Here is a 22,702-nt window from a genome sequence, read left to right on the forward strand (position 1 = left end):
GGTTGCTTTCAGCACATTGGACACTTGTACTGCCAGCTCCCTCTTTTCCACTCATCACTGTCCTGCTAGTCACTGTGTAGGTCCGACCTGGGTTTGAATCCATAAAATGTATCATTCACAGTTACCCAAGTTGAAATTCATCAGCCATTCCTATCTTCCTAACTGATCAAGATCACTTTGCAATTCATTGTAACCAGCTTAGCTATTGACAAGACCACCTAATTTAGTATCATCAGCAAACTTGCTAATCATGCACATCCAAATCATGTACACTACATGTACAATGAACAACAGAGGTCTCAACACTGACCCCTGGGATGCCCCACTAGTAATAGGATTTCAGATGGAGAATCAACTCTCAACGATTACCCTCAGCTTCCCATCATCAACTCAATTCTGAATCTAGCTCAGTAGATCCCTGAATCCCTAGCAATCTAACCTTCCACATAAGCCTGCCATGAAGGGCTTTGTCAAAGGCCTTACTAAAGTCTATATGGACAATAACTACTGCTCTATCCCTGCAGCTATCTCTTTGGAAAATTCTAAGATTGGTAAAATGTGACATTCCACACACAAGATCATTCCTAAACAGGCCTGGACTATCCACGAAGAAAGAGTAGATCTTGTCTCTCAAAATTCTCTCCACTATCATCTTTATAACTGAAGTCAGGCTCACCAGCCATAATTCCCTGGCCTGTCCTTGCTACTCATGAACAATGGAAATATATTAGCTACATTCCAATCCTCTGGAACTTCGCCAGTAGCTAATGATGAAGAATATCTCTCTATTGGGGCCTTCGCAATTTCTTCATTAACCGAAGATACACTTGATCAGGCCCTGAGGATTTACCCACCTTAATATGCTTTAAGACCACAAATACTTCCTTCCTTATAATCTACGCAGGTTTCGGGACCTCACTACTTAATACCTTTATTTTATTTGGAATCCATGATATTCTCCTTAGTTAATATGATATGTTTTAACCTACAATTTGAGAAGGAGAAGGGAAAATCAGATGTGTCAGTATTACAGTTGAACAAAGGGAACTATGGAGCTGTGAGGGAGGAGCTGGCCAAAGTTCAATGGAACAATACCCTAGCAGGGAAGACAGTGGAACAACAATGGCAGGTGTTTCTGGGAATAATGCAGAAGGTGCAGGATCGGTTCATTCCAAAGAGGAAGAAAGATCCTAAGGGGAGTAAGGGGCGGCTGTGGCTGACAAGGGAAGTAAAGAACAGTATAAAAATAAAAGAGAAGTATAACATAGCAAAGATGAGCAGGAAACCGGAGGAAGCTTTTAAAGAGCAACAGAAGATAACAAAAAAGGCAATACGCCAAGAAAAAATGAGGTACGAAGGTAAACTAGCCAAGAATATAAAGGAGGATAGTAAAAGCTTCTTTAGGTATGTGAATAGCAAAAAAAAAGTTAAGACCAAAATTGGGCCATTGAAGACAGAAACGGGTGAATTTATTATGGGGAACAAGTTCAACTCATGGCAGATGAGTTGAACAGGTACTTTGGATCTGTCTTCACTAGGGAAGACACAAACAATATCCCAGACATAATAGTGGCCAAAGGAACTAGGGTAATGGATGAACTGAAGGAAATTTATACTAGGCAAGAAACGGTGTTGGATAGACTGTTGGGTCTGAAGGCTGATAAGTCCCCGGGACCTGATGGTCTGCATCCCAGGGTACTTAAGGAGGTGGCTCTAGAAATCGTGGATGCAATGGTAATCATTTTCCAATGTTCTATAGATTCAGGAACAGTTCCTGCTGATTGGAGAGTGGCTAATGTTGTCCCACTTTTCAAGAAAGGAGGGAGAGAGAAAACAGGGAATTATAGACCGGTTAGCCTGACGTCAGTGGTGGGAAAGATGCTGGAGTCAATTATAAAAGAGGAAATTACGACACATTTGGATAGCAGTAGAAAAATCAGTCCGAGTCAGCATGGATTTACGAAGGGAAAATCATGCTTGACTAATCTTCTGGAGTTTTTTGAGGATGTAACTATGAAAATGGACAAGGGAGAGCCAGTGGATGCAGTGTACCTGGACTTTCAGAAAGCCTTTGATGAAGTCCAACATAGGAGATTAGTGGGCAAAATTAAGGCACGTGGTATTGGGGGCAGAGTACTGACATGGATTGAAATTTGGCTGGTTGACAGTAAACAAAGAGTAGCGATTAATGGGTCCCTTTCGGAATAGCAGGCTGTGACCAATGGGGTACCGCAAGGTTCGGTGCTGGGACCACAGCTGTTTACAATATACATTAATGATTTAGATGAAGGGATTAAAAGTGACATTAGCAAATTTGCCGATGACACAAAGCTGGGTGGCAGTGTGAAGTGTCAGGAGGATGTTATGAGAATGCAGGGTGACTTGGACAGGCTAGGTGAGTGGGCAAATGCATGGCAGATGCAGTTTAATGTGGATAAGTGTGAAGTTATCCACTTTGGTGGAAAGAACAGGAAGGCAGATTACTATCTAAATGGAGTCAAGTTAGGAAAAGGGGAAGTACAACGAGATCTAGGTGTTCTTGTACATCAATGAAAGCAAGCATGCAGGTACAGCAGGCAGTGAAGAAAGCTAATGGCATGCTGGCCTTTATAACAAGAGGAATTGAGTATAGGAGTAAAGAGGTCCTTCTGCAGCTGTATAGGGCCCTGCTGAGACCCCACCTGGAGTACTGTGTGCAGTTTTGGTCTCCAAATTTGAGGAAGTACATTCTTGCTATTGAGGGAGTGCAGCATAGGTTCACACGGTTAATTCCCGGAATGGCGGGACTGTCATATGTTGAAAGATTGGAGCGACTGGGCTTGTATACACTGGAATTTAGAAGGATGAGAGGGGATCTGACTGAAATATGTAAGATTATTAAGGGATTGGACACACTGGAGGCAGTCAGCATGTTCCCGCTGATGGGTGAGTCCAGAACTAGAGGCCACAGTTTAAGAATAAGGGATAGGCCATTTAGAACTGAGATGCGAAAAAACGTTTTCACCCAGAGAGTGGTGGATATGTGGAATGCTCTGCCCCAGAAGGCAGTGGAGGCCAAGTCTCTGGATGCATTCAAGAGAGAGTTAGATAGAGCTCTTATAGATAGCGGCGTCAAGGGATATGGGGAGAGGGCAGGAACGGGGTACTGATTGTGTATGATCAGCCATGATCACAGTGAATGGCGGTGCTGGCTAGAAGGACCGAATGGCCTACTCCTGCACCTACTGTCTATTGTCCATTAACACCAAGGAGAAATGGACATTAAAAATCTCAGCCAACTCCTATGGCTCCACATGTAGGTAGTTCTGATTGTCTTTAAGAGGAACTAGTCTTTTCCTAGTCACCGGTTTATTTAACTGAAGAACCCCTTTGGATTATCTTTAACCCTACCTGACAAATCTATCTCATGTCCTCTCTTTCCCCCTCCTGATTTCCCACTTAAGCTTTTTATACTTGACAAGGAATTAATTTGTGCCCAGCTGCCTAAAAGCATGTCTTGCTTTCTTCATTTTCCTGACTAGAGGCTTTGATATTTCTCATCAGGCAGGGTTCCCTGAACTTGGTATGTCTACCATTCAGCCTAACAGGAACACTTGATATGACCTATTAAAAGCCTCCCATTTACCAAATGTTCCTTTGCCTTTAAATAGAATCACCAGCTAGATACTGCCTAAAGCCCTCAAAGCTGGCTCTGCTCCAGTTCAGGAGTTTATCATGTGAACCTGTTCCATAACTATTTTAAGACTAATAGAATTGTGTCACAAAAGTGGTCCCCCACTGCTACTTCAGTTACTTGCCTGCCTTGTTTCTTAAGAGAAGGTATTGCTCCTTCCCAAGCAGGTTCCACTAGTTCTCAAACTACTTTGGGTTAACACAACCTTGACTCACAGATTGCATTACCAGCATCCACTCTCCTTTTCTGGCTATTACAAAAAAGTTAAAAAGAATTTTGATTTATGATGCAGTGAAAGAAAATATGAAGTGAAAATTCAAAGCAGTGCCAAATAATGCAAAGTTTATTCAATCTAAATGACAAATAAAATTATATATTTAATTACAATGAAAGCAATTTTTAATCAACAATTTTAGAGCATACATTAATAGCCCAACTATTCAGTACTTCATTGCTTTTTCACCTTTCAAAAAATGGCACTTAAATCGATCAGGCAGATTTGGAAAGGTTGGGTGCAAGCTGAATCGAGGCAGTGGGGCCCAGGGTCTGAGGGTGTAGCAACGTAGCAGGGCCCAGGTCAGAGAGCGAGGAATGACCTGAATTTTGGACTATTTAAGTGCCAGGCCAGATTGAAAAGGTCAGGGTGTCAGGGACAGGCCGGTTCAGTTTTATTCATCTCTGCACTGAACCGAGGCTGTGGCCTGCAAGTAATGGGCTACTAAATCAGCTGCAATGAAGACTGGCTTCACGGCTGTGGACTCACTTATGCAATCTCTATTTGTTTGCTTGCACAATCTGTTTTTTTCCCCGGGCACACTGGGTGTTTGCTGGTCTATTTTTAAGATGGATTCTATCAGGTTTCTTTGTTTTATGGGTGTGTGTAAGGAGATGAACCTCAAGGTTGTATATAGTATACATACTTTGATAATAAATGTACTTTGAAAAGGATGGGCTATGTGCAGTGATATCAACTTCTCAACATTAGGTTCAATATCACTCAGGGTCATCTCAGATCCCCACCTTCAGTATTTGAGAGTCTGTTTTGTTGATCTGAAACAAGTTGGGAAATTGAACTGAAAACATGCTCCACTAAATATGATGCTGGAAAGGCAATAAAGAATATCTTTTCCACAGTGCAGGATAGCTTTTAGAGATTTCTTTCTGCAGCCAAAACTCTTGATATGATTTTTTGAACCTTTGCATCAGCTCAAAGTCATTTTGTACTGAGATCAGTTCTTCCTCCATCCCAACGTGAAATTCCTCATTACAAGTGTTCAGGAATGGACTTATTGCCTAATCGGGAATTTGGATCGAGAGAAGATGCTGAAATCTCTCTGACATCTTAAGTGAGGACAGTATACTTGAAGATCATCTGGTATTCTTTCTTTCTCCTCCAACTCCGAGGCTCAGAAACTGGAAAAAGGTTGTGACAGCCAGTGTTGCACTTAAATGAGCTCCACTCAATCTTGGAAAGAATTACTTCCGCCTCCATGCAATTAAAACGCACTGACTACTCTATCACGGATGGTATAAGGAAGTTATTTTACCCTTTTGCACTCTGGGTAGCCAATCAATACCAGGAAAACTTAAATCTCCCATCAGCAACACCCTACTATTCTCACAACTACTCTCAATACACCTGTTCAAGTTCCAATTGACATTTGGGGGTGGAGGAAGGTGGAATAATATGGACTACCAAAGTGACTATCCCCTTCTTATTTTTATGTTCTACCCAAATGTTATTAGTTAACCCCAAGGATATCCTACTAAGCACTGTTGTCAGGTCCCATCTTAAGAAGGAACTCCTACCTGAGGAGCAACTCGGATCCGCTCCAGTTTGCCTAATGTCATACCAGGTCAACAGCAGATGCCATTTCATTGGTTCTTCACTCAACCCTGAAACATTTGGAGAGTGAAGGTGCATTCATCAGGATACTCTTCTTTGACTACAGTTCTGCATTCAATACTATCATCCCCTCAAAACTAATCTACAAGCTCCAAGACCTAGGCCTCAATACCTCCTTGTGTTACTGGATTTTCGATTTCCTAGCTGGCAGACTCCAGTCAGTTCGGATTGGCAACATCTCCACAATTACCAACGGGGTACCACAAACAAGGCTGTGTGCTTAGCCCCTGCTGTACTATTTGCTTTATACTTAAGACTGTGAGGCAAAGTATAGCTTCAATGCCATATTTAAGTTTACTGACAACATCACTGTCATTGATCTAATCAAATTTGGTGACCAATCAGCATATACTGTAGCAGGGAGGTCAAAAACCTAGCTGAGTGGTGCCACAACAGCAACCTCTTACTCAATGTCAGCAAGACCAAGGAGCTGATTGTTGACTACAGGAGGAGGAAACCTGAGGTCATCATTGGAGGGGTGGGGGGGAAGGTGGTCACAGGTGGAGAGGTTCAGCAACTTTAAATGCCTCAGAATTATCATTCCAAAGGATCTGTCCTGGGGCCAGTACTTAAGCGCCATTACAAAGAACTACTTTCTCAGAGGTTTGTAAAGATTCAACATGTCATCTAAATCTTTGACGAAATTCTATAGATGTGCTGTGGAAAGTATACTGACTAAATGCATCACAGCCTAATATGGAAACACCAATACCCTTCAGCGGAAAGGCCTAGAAAAATTAGTGAATACAGCCCAGTCCATCACAAATAAAACCCTCCCCACCACTGAGCACACCTACGAGGAGTGCTGTCACAAGAATGCACCATCCATCATCAAGGACCCGCACCATCCAGGCTATGCTCTATTCTCACTGCTGCCATCAGGAAGGAGATACAGGAGCCTCAAGATCCATTCCACCAGCAACAGTTATTATCTCTCAACCATCAGGCTCTTGAACCAGAGGGGGTAACTTCACTCAACTTTACTGACCCCAACACTGAACTATTCTCACAATCTATGGACTCACCTTCAAGGACCGTTCATCTCATATTCTCAACATTTATTGGTTATTTATTATTATTTTAGTATTTGCACAGTTTGTCATCTTTTGCACTTGGGGTGAATGTCCATTTTGTGTGGAGTTTTTCATTGATTCTGTGGCGCTTCTTTGTATCTACCATGAATGGCTTCAAGACAATGAATCTCAGGGTTGTATATGGTAACATATATGCACTTTGATAATGAATTTACTTTGAACTTTAAACTCCAACTTGGTCCTTGGTCACACTGAAAGCATAGTATTCCCAAACATTAAGCTGCCAGTCCTACCCTTCTCTCAGATATTTCTGTTACGACCACAAATATCCCAGTTCCTAAATGCAATCTACACCCTCAGTTCATCTGCCTTACATGTCAAGGTACATGCATTGAAACAGATGCAATTTAAAGTAGGCCTTCTATCTGCTCTTTCAAAGTAACCATGACTATACTGATTGCTGGACTAATAATGTTCTTTGGAGGTTTCTGTCTTTTCACTGACTTTACTCTTATGAGTCCTACCCCTGCCAAAAAAACTCTCCCTGGTCACAAAAGCAAATTTCCCTGCTAGGTTACCGTCCCCCTCAGGTTCAAGTGCAACCCATCTAAACGGCACAGGCTTTGTACCTGTACATTTACCCATGTAGCTGCTGTTCCAAGTGCTTCACATTTTCCTAGAAGAGAGAAAAGAGAGACACAGAGAAGGGGGGGGGGGGAAGCGAGGAGGGTGGGGAGCGAGGACATGCACACATGCACACATGTCAAATTGTCAAGTGAACGATTAGTTTTTGTGGGACTGCAGATCATGATCTCTCTTTGGGGGCTTTGCTAATGCTTGGTGGGTAGTGGGTCCTGATGCTTCCTGCAGAAACAAGTGGAGTGGGTGAATGCTTCGCCACAGGAGGGTGGGGGGGCGAAAGAGAGGGCTTTGGGGTTCTAACATTTTACTGTCATTCATTCTTTGTGGTTCTCTTCTGTTTTCATGGATGTCTGTGAAGAACAAGAATTTCAGGTTGTATAATGTACACATTTTCTGATATTAAATGGAACCATTGAACCACTTCTCCTTTCAATAACTCAGCCAACCAAAATAAATACCTCAGTGCTGGCAAGTTATTGTTCCCTACACAAATCACAGGTGAGAACAGAAGTTTGTATTCAACTATGTCTACGGAAGTATTTAAATAGAGGATAAATGTCAGTAGTGGATCAACCATATTGAACATTTTGCCATTTGTAAAATTTAGATGGCATTTACAGAATGGGAGAGACAGATTTCTTCTGCATATTTGAGTGTACATAAGCTGTGTGCACATTCTGTGGAAATTTACCCAGTACATTAGCCCCAACTTAGCAAAATGATCATGCACTGACATACTGGAGAAAAAGATCACTATTTAACGAAGTAAAATAAGGATTTCAGTCAAAATAACCCATAATATTCTGTTAATTTAAATAAAATGGATTTGACAACAGTTGTAACTTAAAAGTCACTTTTTGCACAAGGCGAAGTATAATAACTGTGGACTGTATTAAAAGTATTATTTAAAACCATTTGACCTAAAATAAAATGACATGGAAGGCAGAAAAAATACAAAGCTACACAATTCAACTGTAATATGTAGTGTTTCCAAAATCCACACCACGGTGTTATGCAGGAAACAGACTTGCTTTATGAAACCAAATGTGAAAATGGCCATTTCTATGTTGTTTCTAGTCAGTCTGGAAATTTGACACAGACCTTTCCACGCACCCTTGGACACCTGACACTTTCTGTATTGGGGTAGATAGGACAACACAATTCCCCATTCACCACTCCAATTGCAAGAGAAATCTGGTTAAGTCGCTACTCTTCGTGCAACATTGTTGTGTGGTTCTAAGACAACAGCACAGTAACGTAGTGGGCTAGAGTAACACTTTACAGCAGCAGCAACTGAGGTTCAATTCCCGCAGCTGTCAGTAAGGAATTTGTATTTGCTCCCCATGACTGTATGGATTTCCTCTGGGTGCCCCAGCTTCTACTCCCCAAAGACATATGCAATTGAACAGGCGCGGGAGGCCTCACACAGTTCGAGGCGCAAGAGATTTTAAATAAAGGAACGTCTGGGGGATTTCAGTGATGTCGTCACAGTCGGCCTCATGCAATAAGCATGATAAAAGGCAAATTAAATGAAGGCAAGAACAAGTGGAGCAGCCATTGTGTGTGTGGTCCAGTGTTAAGAGTGGGGAGGCTTTCGCTCATCAGGCTTGGGCAAGGTAAGTATCTGGTAAGTTTCTTCTTCTCCATTCTTTGTCCTTTAGTACATAGTTAGAGCAGTAAGAATAGCTCCAAGGGCTGTGTTTTATTCTTTGTGTGAGATGTGGGAATTCTGGGAGACTCCAGCCTCCCGGATAACCACATCTGCACCAAGTACACTGAGCTACAGCTCCTCAGAGAATGTGTTAAGGAACTGGAGCTGCAGCTCGATGACCTTTCACTCATAGAGGTAACTGAGGTGAGATGATAGACATGAACTACAGGGAGGTAGTCACCCCCAGGTTTCAGGAAAATGGGTGACTGTCAGGAGAGAGAAGGGAAATGGGCCGCCAGTGCAGAGTACCACTGTGGCTGTTCCCTTCAACAATACGTATACTGTTTTGAGTACCATTGAGGGGATGACCTATCAGGGATTCAGCTGCACCGACTGGGTCTCTGGCACCGAGTCTGCTGCTGTGACTCAGAAAGGAAGGAGAGAGAAGAGAAGAGGACTGCATTAGTGACAGAGATTCCATAGTTAGAGGAGTAAACATGAGATTCTGTGGATGTGACAGAGACACCCAAATGGCATGTTGCTTCCCAGGTGCCAAGATGGCCTCGGACTGGGTCCACGGCATTCTAAAAGGGGAGCATGAGCAGTCAGAAGTCTTGGTACATATTGGCATCAATGACGTAGGTTGGAAAAGCAAGGAGGCCCTGAAGAGAAAACTTAGGGAGCTAGGCAGAAGGCTGGAAAAGCAGATCTTCCAGGGAAGCAATCCCTGGAGTACTACCTCTTCATGCATCGGTGAGAGTAAGAATAGGATGATTTGACAGATAAATGCGTGGCTGAGAAACTGGTGCAGGGAGCAGGGTTTAAGATTTCCTGCGTCAATATGGCTTCAGGTGAAGGTATGACCTGTACAAAAGTGTCAGGTTACACCTGAACCTGAGGGGGCCAATATCCTTGTGGGCAGGTTGCAAGAGCTATTGGGGAGGGTTTAAACTAATCTGACAGGGGGGTGGGACCCAGCGTGATCAGGCTGAGGACAGGACAGGGCGGGTGGTTTACAAACAGAGGCAGCATCTATTGAGACTGTCAGGAAGGATGGGCAGATGATGGAACAAACTTTCAGTCAGTGGGATGAGTTGCAGTGTAAAAGGGGGACAAAAATCGAAGAGGATGTTGAAGAGAGGATTGAAAGTTTTATATTTGAATGCATGCAGTATACAGAATAAAGATGATCTTGTAATGCAATTAGAGGCAGACAGGTATGATGTTGTGGGCACCACCGATCTGCTGCTGAAAAGATTACAGGTGGAAGCTTAACATCCAAGGATAGACATTGTATCAAAAGGGCAGGCAGATAGGCTCTGTTGATTAAAAGACAAAATCAAAGCTGACATCGCATCGGAAGACATAGAATCCTTGTGGGTAGAGTTAAGAAGCTGCAAGGGTAAAAAGACCGTGATGGCCTCTGAACAGCAGCCAGGAAGTGGGCTACAAATTACAATGAAAGATAGAAAAGGCTTGTCAAAAAGGCAACGTTACTATAATCATTAGGGATTCGCAAAATGCAGGCAGATTGTGAAAATCAGGTTGGTGCTGGATCCTAATAGACAATTTAGACAATGCCTACAAGATGGGTTTTTAGAGCAGCTCGTGGTTAAGCCCACTAGACCAGCTATTCTCGATTAGGTGGTATGTAATGAACCAGGAAGCTTAAGGTCAAGGAAATCTTAGGAGGTGGTGATCATAATATGATGGAATTCACCCTGCATTTTGAGGGACAGAAGCTAAAGTCAGATGTGTCAGTATTACAGTGGAGTAAAGGGAATTACAGAGGCATGAGAGAGGAGCTAGCCAAAGTTATTTGGGAGGGGACTCTAACAGGGGTGACAGCAGAACAGCACTGGCTGGAGTTTCAAGGCACCGTGGAATCTGTTGCCATGGGCGGCAGTGGAGGCCAAGTCATTGGGTATATTTAAGGCAGAGATTGATAGGTATCTGAGTAGCCAGGGCATCAAAGCTTATGGTGAGAAGGCGAGGGAATGGGACAAAATGGGAGAATGGATCAGCTCATGATAAAATGGCGCAGCAGACTCGATGCGTCAAATGGCTGGTTTCTGCTCCTTTGTCTTATGGCACAGGATGGATACATCCTAAAGAAGTAGTATTATTTTAAAAGGCAAGATGATGCAACCACGGCTAACAAGTCAAAGCCAACATAAAATCAAAAGAGAGGGTACCGTAGATGCCGGATTATAAGCCGCTACTTTTTTCCCACGCTTTGAACAGCTTTGAACACTGCGGCCTTTACTACGGTACGGCTAATGCATGATTTTTTTTCATGCCGCCAAAAACATTTTGCCTCATAACAGTAGACCAATAAAATTGATGAGTAGTTCACAGAGGTCCAATGAAATTGTACGATAAATCAAGCGCACTTTCACAATTAAATTATTGTAAATCAGTCATTTGTACTCACCCTCATCAACATGGAAAACACTCGAAGCATTGTGCTGCCTTTATGGCAGTTATTTAGTTTATAATATTTTCGCTTAGTAATTCATTTGTTAGTATTTTCTAGTTAAAGTTAGAAGTGTTTTAAGTATATTTGTTTTCTGTACTACATCCCGGGATGCTACGACGTCACATCCGGTTTCGCCGCGTCTTGTGGGAAAATACCGGTTTGCGATAAACGGAAAGGTGGGGGCCGAGCGTATTAGACCCGCGCGAGAATGCTGCTTTTAAGTTAAAGGCGATCAATAACTTTTCCTGGTAGGCTGCAGTATATATTTTTTTACCAGTCGTTAGGAGATATTGGAATGTTGTTCGTGCACTGTTCAGTAAAAAAGTATACGCAACGTAATTTGTGTGTTACCGATACGTATGTATATTTAAAAGTAGCCGTGTTATAGGCACGGTTTGAAAAAAAGCATTTGCATTATGTATTTGTTTATGTTACCATACGGATTTAATTAAAAGTTAAAAAATCCTCACGTGTAATATCTTTCTGTGTAAATATCTCATATTACAACGTGGGACACCTGCGGCTTGTACAAGTACAAAATTGATTTTCTTTCTAAAATTAGAGCCTGCGGCTTTTAATCAGGTGCGCTCTGTAGTATGGAATCTACGGTATATAATAGAGCAAAAATCAGTGGGAAGTTAGATTGGGAAACTTATAAAAACGAATAGAAGGCAACTAAAAAAAAAGCCATTACAAGGGAAAAAAGATGAAATATGAAGGTAAGCTAGCCAACAATATCAAAGAGGATAGCATAAGTTTTTTCAAGATATATAAAGAATAAAAGAGAGGTGAGAGTAGATATTTGACCACTGGAAGATGACACTGGAGAGGGAGCAATGGAGTACAAGGAAATAGCAGACGAACTGAATAAGTATTTTACATCAGTCTTCACTTTGGAAGACACTAGCGGTATGATGGAAGTCCCACAGTGTCAGGAGGAGAAATGAGTGCAGTTGCTATTACTAGGGAGCGGGTGCTTGGGAAAAATGAAAGGTCCTGCACATAAGAGTTTTGAAAGAGGTAGATGAAGACATTGTGGAGGCATTAGTATTGATCTTTCAAGAATCAACAGATTCCGGCATAGTTCCAGAGAACTGGAAAATTGCATATGTCAATCCACTCTTCAAGGCAGAAGAAAGGAAAGTATATGACAGTTAGCCAGACTTCAGTAGTTGGGAAAATGTTGGAGTCAATCATTAAGGATGTTTCGTGATACAGGTTTCCCCCGCTATCCGAAGGTAGAGCATTCCTATGAAAGCGTTTGTAAGCCAAAATGTCGTAAAGCGAAGAAGCAATTACCATTAATTTATACGGGAAAAGTTTTTGAGCGTTCCCAGACCCAAAAAATAACCTACCAAATCATACCAAATAACACATAAAACCTAAAATAATATGAATATATAGTAAAAGCAGGAATGATATGATAAATATACAGCTTATGTAAAGTAGAAATATTGTATGTACAGTGTAGTTTCACTTGTATCACAATTGGGAAGTCAGTGAGCCAAAATCAATTTGGAAAAAAAAAATCAGCACATACACGCCTTTGCATGTAGACGCATACATACGTACATGCATATGCATGTACACGCATGCGCACACAACTGCCCTCACAAGGCTTCACGGATATGGTAGTCTTTCTCGGGGTAAACACATGTATAAAGCAGGCGTCTTCCTTTCGTAAAAGCGAAAATCCTCTTTGATTAGTGAAAACAAGTACTAATGTTGTTGTAAAGCGAACGTTCGAAAACGGGGGCCACCTGTACTGTACTTGGAGACAAGTTGACAGGCCCATTAGAACTCTGAGGAAATAACAAGCAGGATAGTCAAAGAAGAATCAGTGGATGCTGTGTACTTAGATTTCCAGCAGGCCTTTGACAAGGTGCCCCACATGAAGCTGCTTAACAAGATAAGAACCCATTATGGTATTACAGGAAAGATATTAGCATGGAAAGAGCATTGGCTGACTGGCAGGAAGCAAAGAATAGAAATAAAAGAAGTCTTTTTCTGATTGGCTGCTGGTGACTAGTGGTGTTCCCCAAGGGTTAATGTTGGGACTGATCCTTTTTACGTTATATATCAATGATTTGGATGACGAGACTGATGGCTTTGTGGCCAAGTTTGCGGACGATACGGAGATAGGTGGAGATGCGGACAGCGTTGAGGAAGCAGGGAGGCAGAAGGACTTTGATAAATTAGGAAAATGGGCAAAGAAGCAGCAAATGGAATACAATGTCAAGAATTGTACTTCGGCAGAAGGAGAGAAAATTCGAAATGTAGAGAAAATGGAAAAATCTGAGGTGCAAAGGGAATTGGGGGGCCTCGTGCAGGATCCCCTAAAGGTTAACACGAAGAAAACTGCAGATGCTGGAAATTCAAACAACACACACAAAATTCTGGTGGAACACAGCAGGCCAGGCAGCATCTATAAGGAGAAGCACTGTCGACGTTTTGGGCCGAGACCCTTCATCAGGACTAACTGAAAGGAAACATAGTAAAAGATTTGAAAGTAGTGGGGGGAGGGGGAAATGCGAAATGATAGGAGAAGACCGGAGGGGGTGGGATGAAGCTAAGAGCTGGAAAGGTGATTGGCGAAAGTGATACAGAGCTGGAGAAGGGAAAGGATCATGGGACGGGAGGCCTTGGGAGAAAGAAAGGGGGAGGGGGGGAAGCACCAGAGGGAGATGGAGAACAGGCAGAGTGATGGGCAGAGAGAGAGAGAGAAAAAAAACAACGAAATATGTCAGGGATGGGGTAAGAAGGGGAGGAGGGGCATTAACGGAAGTTAGAGAAGTCAATGTTCATGCCATCAGGTTGGAGGCTACCCAGACGGTATATAAGGTGTTATTCCTCCAACCTGATTTTGGATTCATTTTTACAGTAGAGGAGGCCATGGATAGACATATCAGAATGGGAATGGGACGTAGAATTAAAATGTGTGGCCACTGGGAGATCCTGCTTTCTCTGGCGGACATAGCGTAGGTGTTCAGCGAAACGGTCTCCCAGTCTGCGTCGGGTCTCACCAATATATAAAAGGCCACACCGGGAGCACCGGACGCAGTATACCACACCAGCCGACTCACAGGTGAAGTGTTGCCTCACCTGGAAGGACTGTCTGGGGCCCTGAATGGTGGTGAAGAAGGAAGTGTAAGGGCAGGTGTAGCACTTGTTCCGCTTACAAGGATAAGTGCCAGGAGGGAGATCGGTGGGAAGGGATGGGGGAAAGGGGGGGAGTCAATGAGCTCAGCAAGTCTATACGGGTATCCGTCCCCCTCTTTTCCTTCGCTACATTGGCGACTGCATTGGCACTGCCTCCTGCACGCATGCTGAGCTCGTTGACTTCATTAACTTTGCCTCCAACTTTCACCCTGCCCTCAAATTTACCTGGTCTATTTCTGACACCTCCTTCCCCTTTCTTGATCTTTCTGTCTCCATCTCTGGAGACGGCTTATCTACTGATATTTACTATAAGCCTACAGACTCTCACAGCTACCTGGACTATTCCTCTTCCCACCCTGTCTCTTGCAAAAATGCTATCCCCTTCTCACAATTCCTCCGTCTCTGCCGCATCTGCTCTCAGGATGAGGCTTTTCATTCCAGGACGAAGGAGATGTCTTCCTTTTTTAAACAAAGGGGCTTCCCTTCTTCCACCATCAACTCTGCTCTCAAACACATCTCTCCATTTCCCGCACATCTGCCCTCACCCCATCCACCCACCACCCCACTCGGGATAGGGTTCCCCTTGTCCTCACCTACCACCCCACCAGCCTCCAGGTCCAACGTATAATTCTCCGTAACTTCCACCACCTCCAACGAGATCCCACTAACAAGCACATCTTTCCCTTCCCCCCCCCCCCCCTGCTTTCCGCAAGGATCGCTCCCTATACGACTCCCTTGTCCACTCGTCTCCCCCATCCCTTCCCACTGATCTCCCTCCTGGCACTTATCCTCGTAAGCGGAACAAGTACTACACCTGCCCTTACACTTCCTCCCTCACCACCATTCAGGGCCCCAGACAGTCCCTCCAGGTGAGGCGACACTTCACCTGTGAGTCGGCTGGTGTGGTATACTGCGTCCGGTGCTCCCGGTGTGGCCTTTTATATATTGGTGAGACCCGACGCAGACTGGGAGACTGTTTCGCTGAACACCTGCGCTCCATCCGCCAGAGAAAGCAGGATCTCCCAGTGGCCACACATTTTAATTCCACGTTCCATTCCCATTCTGATATGTCTATCCATGGCCTCCTCTACTGTCAAAATGAATCCAAAATCAGGTTAGAGGAACAATACCTTATATACCGGCTGGGTAGCCTCCAACCTGATGGCATGAACATTGACTTCTCTAACTTCCGTTAATGCCTCTCCTCCTCTTCTTACCCCATCCATGACATACTTAGTTGTTTTTTTTCCTCTCTCTCTGCCCATCACTCTGCCTGTTCTCCATCTCCCTCTGGTGCTTCCCCCCCCCCCCCCTTTCTTTCTCCCGAGGCCTCCCGTCCCATGATCCTTTCCCTTCTCCAGCTCTGTATCCCTTTTACCAATCACCTTTCCAGCTCTTAGCTTCATCCCACCCCCTCCGGTCTTCTCCTATCATTTCGCATTTCCCCCTCCCCCCACTACTTTCAAATCTCTTACTATCTTTCCTTTCAGTTAGTCCTGACGAAGGGTCTTGGCCCGAAACGTCGACAGTGCTTCTCCTGATAGATGCTGCCTAGCCTGCTGTGTTCCACCAGCATTTTGTGTGTGTTGTTTGAATTCCCCTAAAGGTTAATTTGCAGGGTGTGTCACTGGTGAGGAAGACAAATGCAGTGTTAGCATTTATTGACAAGACTAGAGTATAAGAGCAAAAATGTAATGCTGCGGCTTTATAACGCACTGGGGGGGGGGGGGGGGGCTCTGTTGGAGTACTGCAAACCGTTCTGAGCTCCTAATTGAAAAAAGGATGTGCTGACATTGGAGAGGGTTCAGAGAAGGGTCACAAGAATGATTCTGAAAATGAAAAGCTTTTGGTATGAGGAGTGATTGATGGTTCTGGGCCTTTATGCTGGAATTTTGAAGAATGAGGGGGTGATCTCATTGAAATCTATCAAAAGATGGAAGGCTTAAATACAGTGGGTGTACAGAGGGTCATTCCTATGGTGGGAGAGTCTAGGACCAGAGGGGACAGCCTCAGAATAGAGTGTCATTCATTTAGAACAGAGATGAGGAGATATTTCTTTAGCCAGAGGGTGGTGAATCTGTGGAATTTGTTGCCACAAGTGGCTGTGGATAGCAGGTGACTGGAAGTACTTAATAGAAGGCTGATAGGTTAATTAGTCAGGATGTGAAAGGTTATAGGGAAAAAGCAGCAGAACGGTGTTGAGAGAAAAATGGATCGACCATGATGAAATGGTGGAACAGATTGGATGGGCTGAATGTCCCAATTCTGCCCCTACGTCTTACGGATTAGTAATTTGTGGGCATGCTATGTCGGCACCAAAAGCATGGCAACACCGGTGGGCTGCCCACAGCACATCCTCAAACTGTATTGGTTGTTGAACCAAATGACACATTTCACTGTATGTTTTGATTGATATACTTGTGACAAATTAACTTTAACATAATTTTCCCAAGATAAAAACAAAAGGAAGTTCCTTCAAGCAAATCAATGACTTGCCTTTCAGCCCTTGGGACAGTGATCCCTGAAATGTACAACGCCTGGTTGGCTTATGCTGAGAACTTGAACTACAGATGAAAGTTTAGAGCCAGGGATAGCACAGAGTACACTGAAATTTCTAGGCAACAGGAGAATGCAGTGTCCATGTAAGCTAAATCAAGGTTTTAGTTATTTTAAATTTTATCAGATAAAATTGATGGTAACTACAATCTATATTTCTTTTCAGAAAGAACCTGAGATTTCTAGCTGGGGATCCCTGACTAGTTCCTAAATCATAAGTGTTTTATTGGAGAAGAGCAGAGCGAAATAATCAGATGTATTGATATCCAAAATACTTCTAAAATATCCCAAGATGAGAAGTTTCTGTTTTTGTGCAGATGTTTGCTATTTCCTAAACATCTCAAAGCAGCTTGGCGTTTTATACTATGGGGAATGCCATTATCATAGACTAGGAGAAAAGCTCTTTAGCCCACAATGCCCATACCAACCATATAGCAATAGCCTCATTTTCTAGCACTTGGCACATGTGCTCATCTAGTTACTTAAATGTTATGAAAATCTGTGCCTCCACCAGTCCCTCAAGCTGTGTTCCAGATTCTAACCACCTCTATGTGATGATGATCTTCCTCAGAAGCCTCTAAACCTCTTACCGGTTATCTATACATCTCTGCTATGGGAAAGGTTCATACTATCCAAGACTCTTGTAATTTTATATACTTCAATCATCTTCATTTGTGCTAATGTTACAATCCACACAGAACTTTAAAGAGAAGTAAATCAAAGTAACTTGCCTAATTTTGTATTTGTGCATCATACAGCCATTAGGTTGCCACACATTTTCACCAAGGAATCGGCCACTAGAAAGAAGCCATTCACAACTATCACCACCTAGAGAAAGGAAATCATAAATTTAAAATGATTATCTAGCTCGTTCAATAATCCAAAACAAGCTATCACAGGCAAATGCCAATAACAAAATTGGGTAATGATTAAAACAAGCAAAATTGTGAGAAAGCTGAGGTGATCAATTACTGTGCAAACTTATGCTGCGGAATGGAGAAGATATATTTATTTATTTTGATAGACAAAAATCATTATACAAACACATAGGATGCAACCACCAGCACAGAAAAACATTCACTCATGACTACAATGTCAAGACAGAAGCCCAACCTTCTCCAACCACAAGTGATAAGATTGACCCTAAAGACTATTCCCACTGTAAGTTTAATATGAAGGGAGTTTGAACTTTCATCTTTATGCCCATGTAACACCAAATTCACTTAATGTTTATTGTTTTCTGATGATAGCATATAAATGCCTTTATAAAACGTTTGGGATTGCCCAATGATCTGCATGCTTCTGCATATGGTTGGCCCTCCTTATCCGCGGGGGATTGGTTGAGACCCCCCCGAGGATACCAAAAATTGCGGATGCTGAAGTCCCTTATTTAACCTGTCTCAGTGCGGTGGTCTTTAGGTCCCAGCGGAACCCCGGACTTTATTTAACATGTTCCGTGTGGTGGACATTAGGACCCGGTGCAGCTAAGAATCTGCGGTGTTTCTGCTCACGAAAATAATCACGATCGAAAATAAGGTGGAAGTAATAAAGCGATCGGAAAGAGGTGAAACGCCATCAGTCATTGGAAAAGCATTAGGCTACAGTCGGTCAACAATCGGAACAATTTTAATGGAGCATGTGAAAGGCACCGCCCCGATGAAAGCTACCATTATTACTAAGCAACGCAGTGGTTTAATTATGGAAATACATACGTTTCTTAAGTGTTGTATATGCATATAAAGGTAAAATATGTACTACATACCAAGAAAAATATTTGACTAATTGACGCTAAATAATACCAGATGTACCTGTTCCGACCTCTATTCCGACTTAATGACGGACTCAGGAATGGAACTCAATCGTAACCCAGGGCCTGCCTGTACTTTTAAGTCATTTCTAGATTACTTATAATACCTAATACAATCTAAATGCTATATAAATAATTGTAATACTGTATTGTTTAGGGAATAATGACAAGAAAAAATAGTCTGTACATGCTCAAACAATGAGTGCTGGAGAGAGAACTTCCGGGTTTTCTCGATCCGCGGTTGGTTGAATCCGCGCATGAGGGCCAACTGTACTACCAAGGGTGGTGTTGGTAGATACAGAGGAATTTATGAGGCTCCTAGACAGACACATGAATATAAAAAGAATGGAAGATTATGGACCTAGTGCCAGGCATAAGGGATAGTATAAGGGATATAAAGGATAGTAACTTCTATAGATGTGCAGTGGAGAGCATACTAACTGGTTGCATCAAAGGAAAAATTTACAATAAGTGGCGGATACAGCCCAGTCCATTATGGGTTAAGCCCTCCCCACCACTGAGCACATCTACAAGGAGGAAAGCAGCATCCGACATCCAAGACCCCCCAACATCCAGACCATGCTCTCTTCTCACTGCTGCCATCAGGAAGCAGGTACAACAGCCTAGGTCTCACACCACCAGGTTCACAAACAGTTATTTCTTCTCAAGCATCAGGCCACTTGAATCAGAGGGGATAACTTCACTCACCTCAAAACTGAACAGGTTCGACAACCTACGGACTCACTTTCAAGGACTCTACACTTTCATGTTCTTGTTTTATTTATTTATTGAGATACACCACTGAGTAGGCCCTTCCGGCCCCTTCAAGCCACGCTGCCCATCAATCCCCCCAGAATTAACCCCCGCCCAATCACAGGACAATTTACAATGACCAATTAACCTAACAACCAGTATGTCTTTGGACTGTGGGAGGAAACCCACATGGTCACATGAAGAACGTTCAAACTCCTTACAGGCAGCGGTGGGAATTGAACCCAGGTTGCTGGTACTGCAAAGTGTTGTGCTAGCCACTGCACAAATGTGCCACCTCTTATTTATTATTACTATTTTGTCTTTGTTCACTCTTTTTGTATTTATACCATTTGTTGTTTTTTTGCATATTTGTTGTTTGTCCATTTGTTATGTAAGGATTTTCATTGATCCTATTGTGTTTCCTTGCTTTCATTGTGAATGCCCACAAGAAAGTCAATCTCAGGGTAGTATATGGTGACATATGTGGACTTTGATAATACATTTACTTTGAACTTTAATTAGGCATCGTTAGCTCAACACAACATCGTGGACTAAAGCATTGCCTGGTCTTGTACTGTTGTATGTTCTATGAGGAGTTAAAAGCAATGTGGAAAGCAACTGAAGATTTTTTCTTTAACTAACATATTTATGCCATTCACTTGTCAGTGAGATCATCTGATAATATTCATCTGAGCAAACTTTTCCAGGTGTGATCAAATATCAGGGTCTTACTTTTGGCTAAGATTTGATTATGTATCATATACCACCAAGGTTATCAGTTCTGAAGAAAGTCATAAAACTAAAACATTAATTCTTTAACAGAAGAAAATCTGCAGATGCTGGAATTCCAGAGTAACATACACAAAATGCTGGAGGAACTCAGCAGGTCAGGCAGCATCTATGGTGAGGAATAGAGAGTCAAAGTTTCAGGCTGAGCCCCTTTATAAGAACATTATTTTTCTCCACAGACTTTGCCTTTGCAATCTTTTGCAGTAAATTCTATAAGAATACAACTATGCAGAATTAGCACCATATCACCCTTCAAATTTCATCTGTCCTGCAATGTCACCTTAAGGCCGTTACTGCGTTCAAGCTCAATTTCCTGAAGATCCATATTGTCACAGGGGTTCAAATTTCTGGTGATTTTCAGTGAACAAACTTAACGACCAACCATCTACTGTTCCCATTAAAGAATTTCAAGGATATACAATATGAAATCTTCCCCCCAGCATCTTGGCATGTCTCTTGTCAATCTCCTACAGAACCTCGTGCATCCTTACAAGATCCTCCATCAATTCAGCAAGCTGCAACGGGATCCTAACATTAGCCACAGCTTTCTCGCCACCCTCCACCCTTTCCTGCCTTCTGAGGCTACCAGGTTTGCTCATCTCTCTCCACTCATGCTTACCTGATCCCTGGCACTTCCCCTGCACAGCAAGTACAACATTTTTTCTTGCACTGCCAGCCAGAGACCTCATTAACCCTCAGGGTGAGGCAAAGATTCACGTGCACCATTCTCATCTACTGCGTCTATACTCATCCCGTGCTGTGATTTGGCCTCCTCCTTCACATCAGTGAGAGCAAGCACAAACTAGGCGACTGATCTTCAGAGCACCTCACTCTGTCCACAACGGCCAACCCCAGCTCCCATATACCATCCATTTTAACTCCTCTTCCCATACCAACTGGCCCATCCTCTCACTTCTCCAGTGCCAGTTTGAGCGAGGCTCAACACTTCATAGTCTGCTCAGCTAGTCTACAATCCAAAGGTGTGAATAATGAATTTTCCAATTTTAGGTAAACTTTAACCGCTGTGTATCCCCCGCTCACCTCCTTCCTTCCAATAACCTACAGTCCTCCCATTTTTTGTTCCTTTTCTCATACCACCCTCAATCCAATTTTGTCTATCCCCCCTACTGGCTCCATCCATTTACTGTCCATACATTTTACCCAAAAGATCCCCTTATCAGGCAGTTCCATCTGCCCATCGTCTCTCCCAATAGTTACCATTATCAATTTCCTTACCAATTTCACCAAGTTCAGGAACAGTTATTACTCCTCAACCAAGAGACTCTTGAACCAGTGGGAATAACTTCACTTGCCCCATCACTGAACTGTTCCTATAACCTATGGACTCACTATCAAGTTCTGTTCATCTCAAGTTCTTGATATTTATTGCTTAGTTATTATAATTACTTCTGTATTTGCAGTTTATTGTCTTTTGCACCTGGTTGTTTGTCTGTCCTGTTGAGTGTGATTTGCTTTTGGATTTATTGAGTATGCCCACGAGTACTTTGGTAATTAACTTACTTAGAACTTTGAACACTGGAAAGTGTTAAGCCGGACAAGCTGGATAAGCATTTTCATCCAGCTTAATACCCTGTCGCTACCTTCACACTTGGCTCCAGCTACACGATGTTTTTAAACTCTTGCCTGCTTCCACCAATCATCCACCTGCCTGTCACTCAACTCCACCCTTCCACCTTCCCCACCCAGCTCCATCTCCCATCCTTCACTTCTAATTGATTCACAAACAACTACTTCTCCTTACAATGACTACCTTCCCTCTCATTTCCAAATCTTGATACAGTATCTATCCAATGTCGAGAATTTCTTTTGTAACAGATCTTGGCCCACCGAGTCCTCTAGCAGTACTTTTTTGGCCATGAGATCACCTCACACATTTCTAAATCCATACAAGTTCAGGCCGATCTTACTTAATCTCACCTTTTCGGAAACAACCTCATATCAAGAATAAAGTTACATTTGATAAAATATTTGAAAATCAAAATCAGACATTGCACTCTAAATATAGTTTCCTTAAAACTGCAAATTCATAGCTTCAGTGCTTGTGTACACAAAATCTTTTTCACTAAAGGTCAACATGACATTTAGCTTAACCTCAGATTTTCCTTCTGACCTGAAGCTCATCTTGGATTTTTCTGTTTGGCTGGGCACATGTGGAAGCCTGAGACGAGAAATGCAGCATGTAGCTGAGTGTTAGTTGTCAGTCAATGTGAATTAAGTCTGCTAGAATGTGTC

At 42.8% G+C, this 22,702-nt stretch overlaps 1 protein-coding gene across 1 annotated transcript in view; it reads right to left on the reverse strand.

Moving 5' to 3' along the window:
• Positions 1-22,702, reverse strand: part of casd1 (CAS1 domain containing 1) — a 100,925-nt gene that overhangs the window by 66,005 nt on the left and 12,218 nt on the right. The window contains exon 3 of the mRNA XM_073054206.1: positions 17,832-17,928. Within this exon, the coding sequence (XP_072910307.1) occupies positions 17,832-17,928 (97 nt within the window). The remainder of the gene's footprint in view (positions 1-17,831; positions 17,929-22,702) is intronic.

Source organism: Hemitrygon akajei, chromosome 8 (genome assembly GCF_048418815.1).
Source record: "Hemitrygon akajei chromosome 8, sHemAka1.3, whole genome shotgun sequence".
NCBI classification, from domain to species: Eukaryota; Metazoa; Chordata; class Chondrichthyes; order Myliobatiformes; family Dasyatidae; genus Hemitrygon; species Hemitrygon akajei.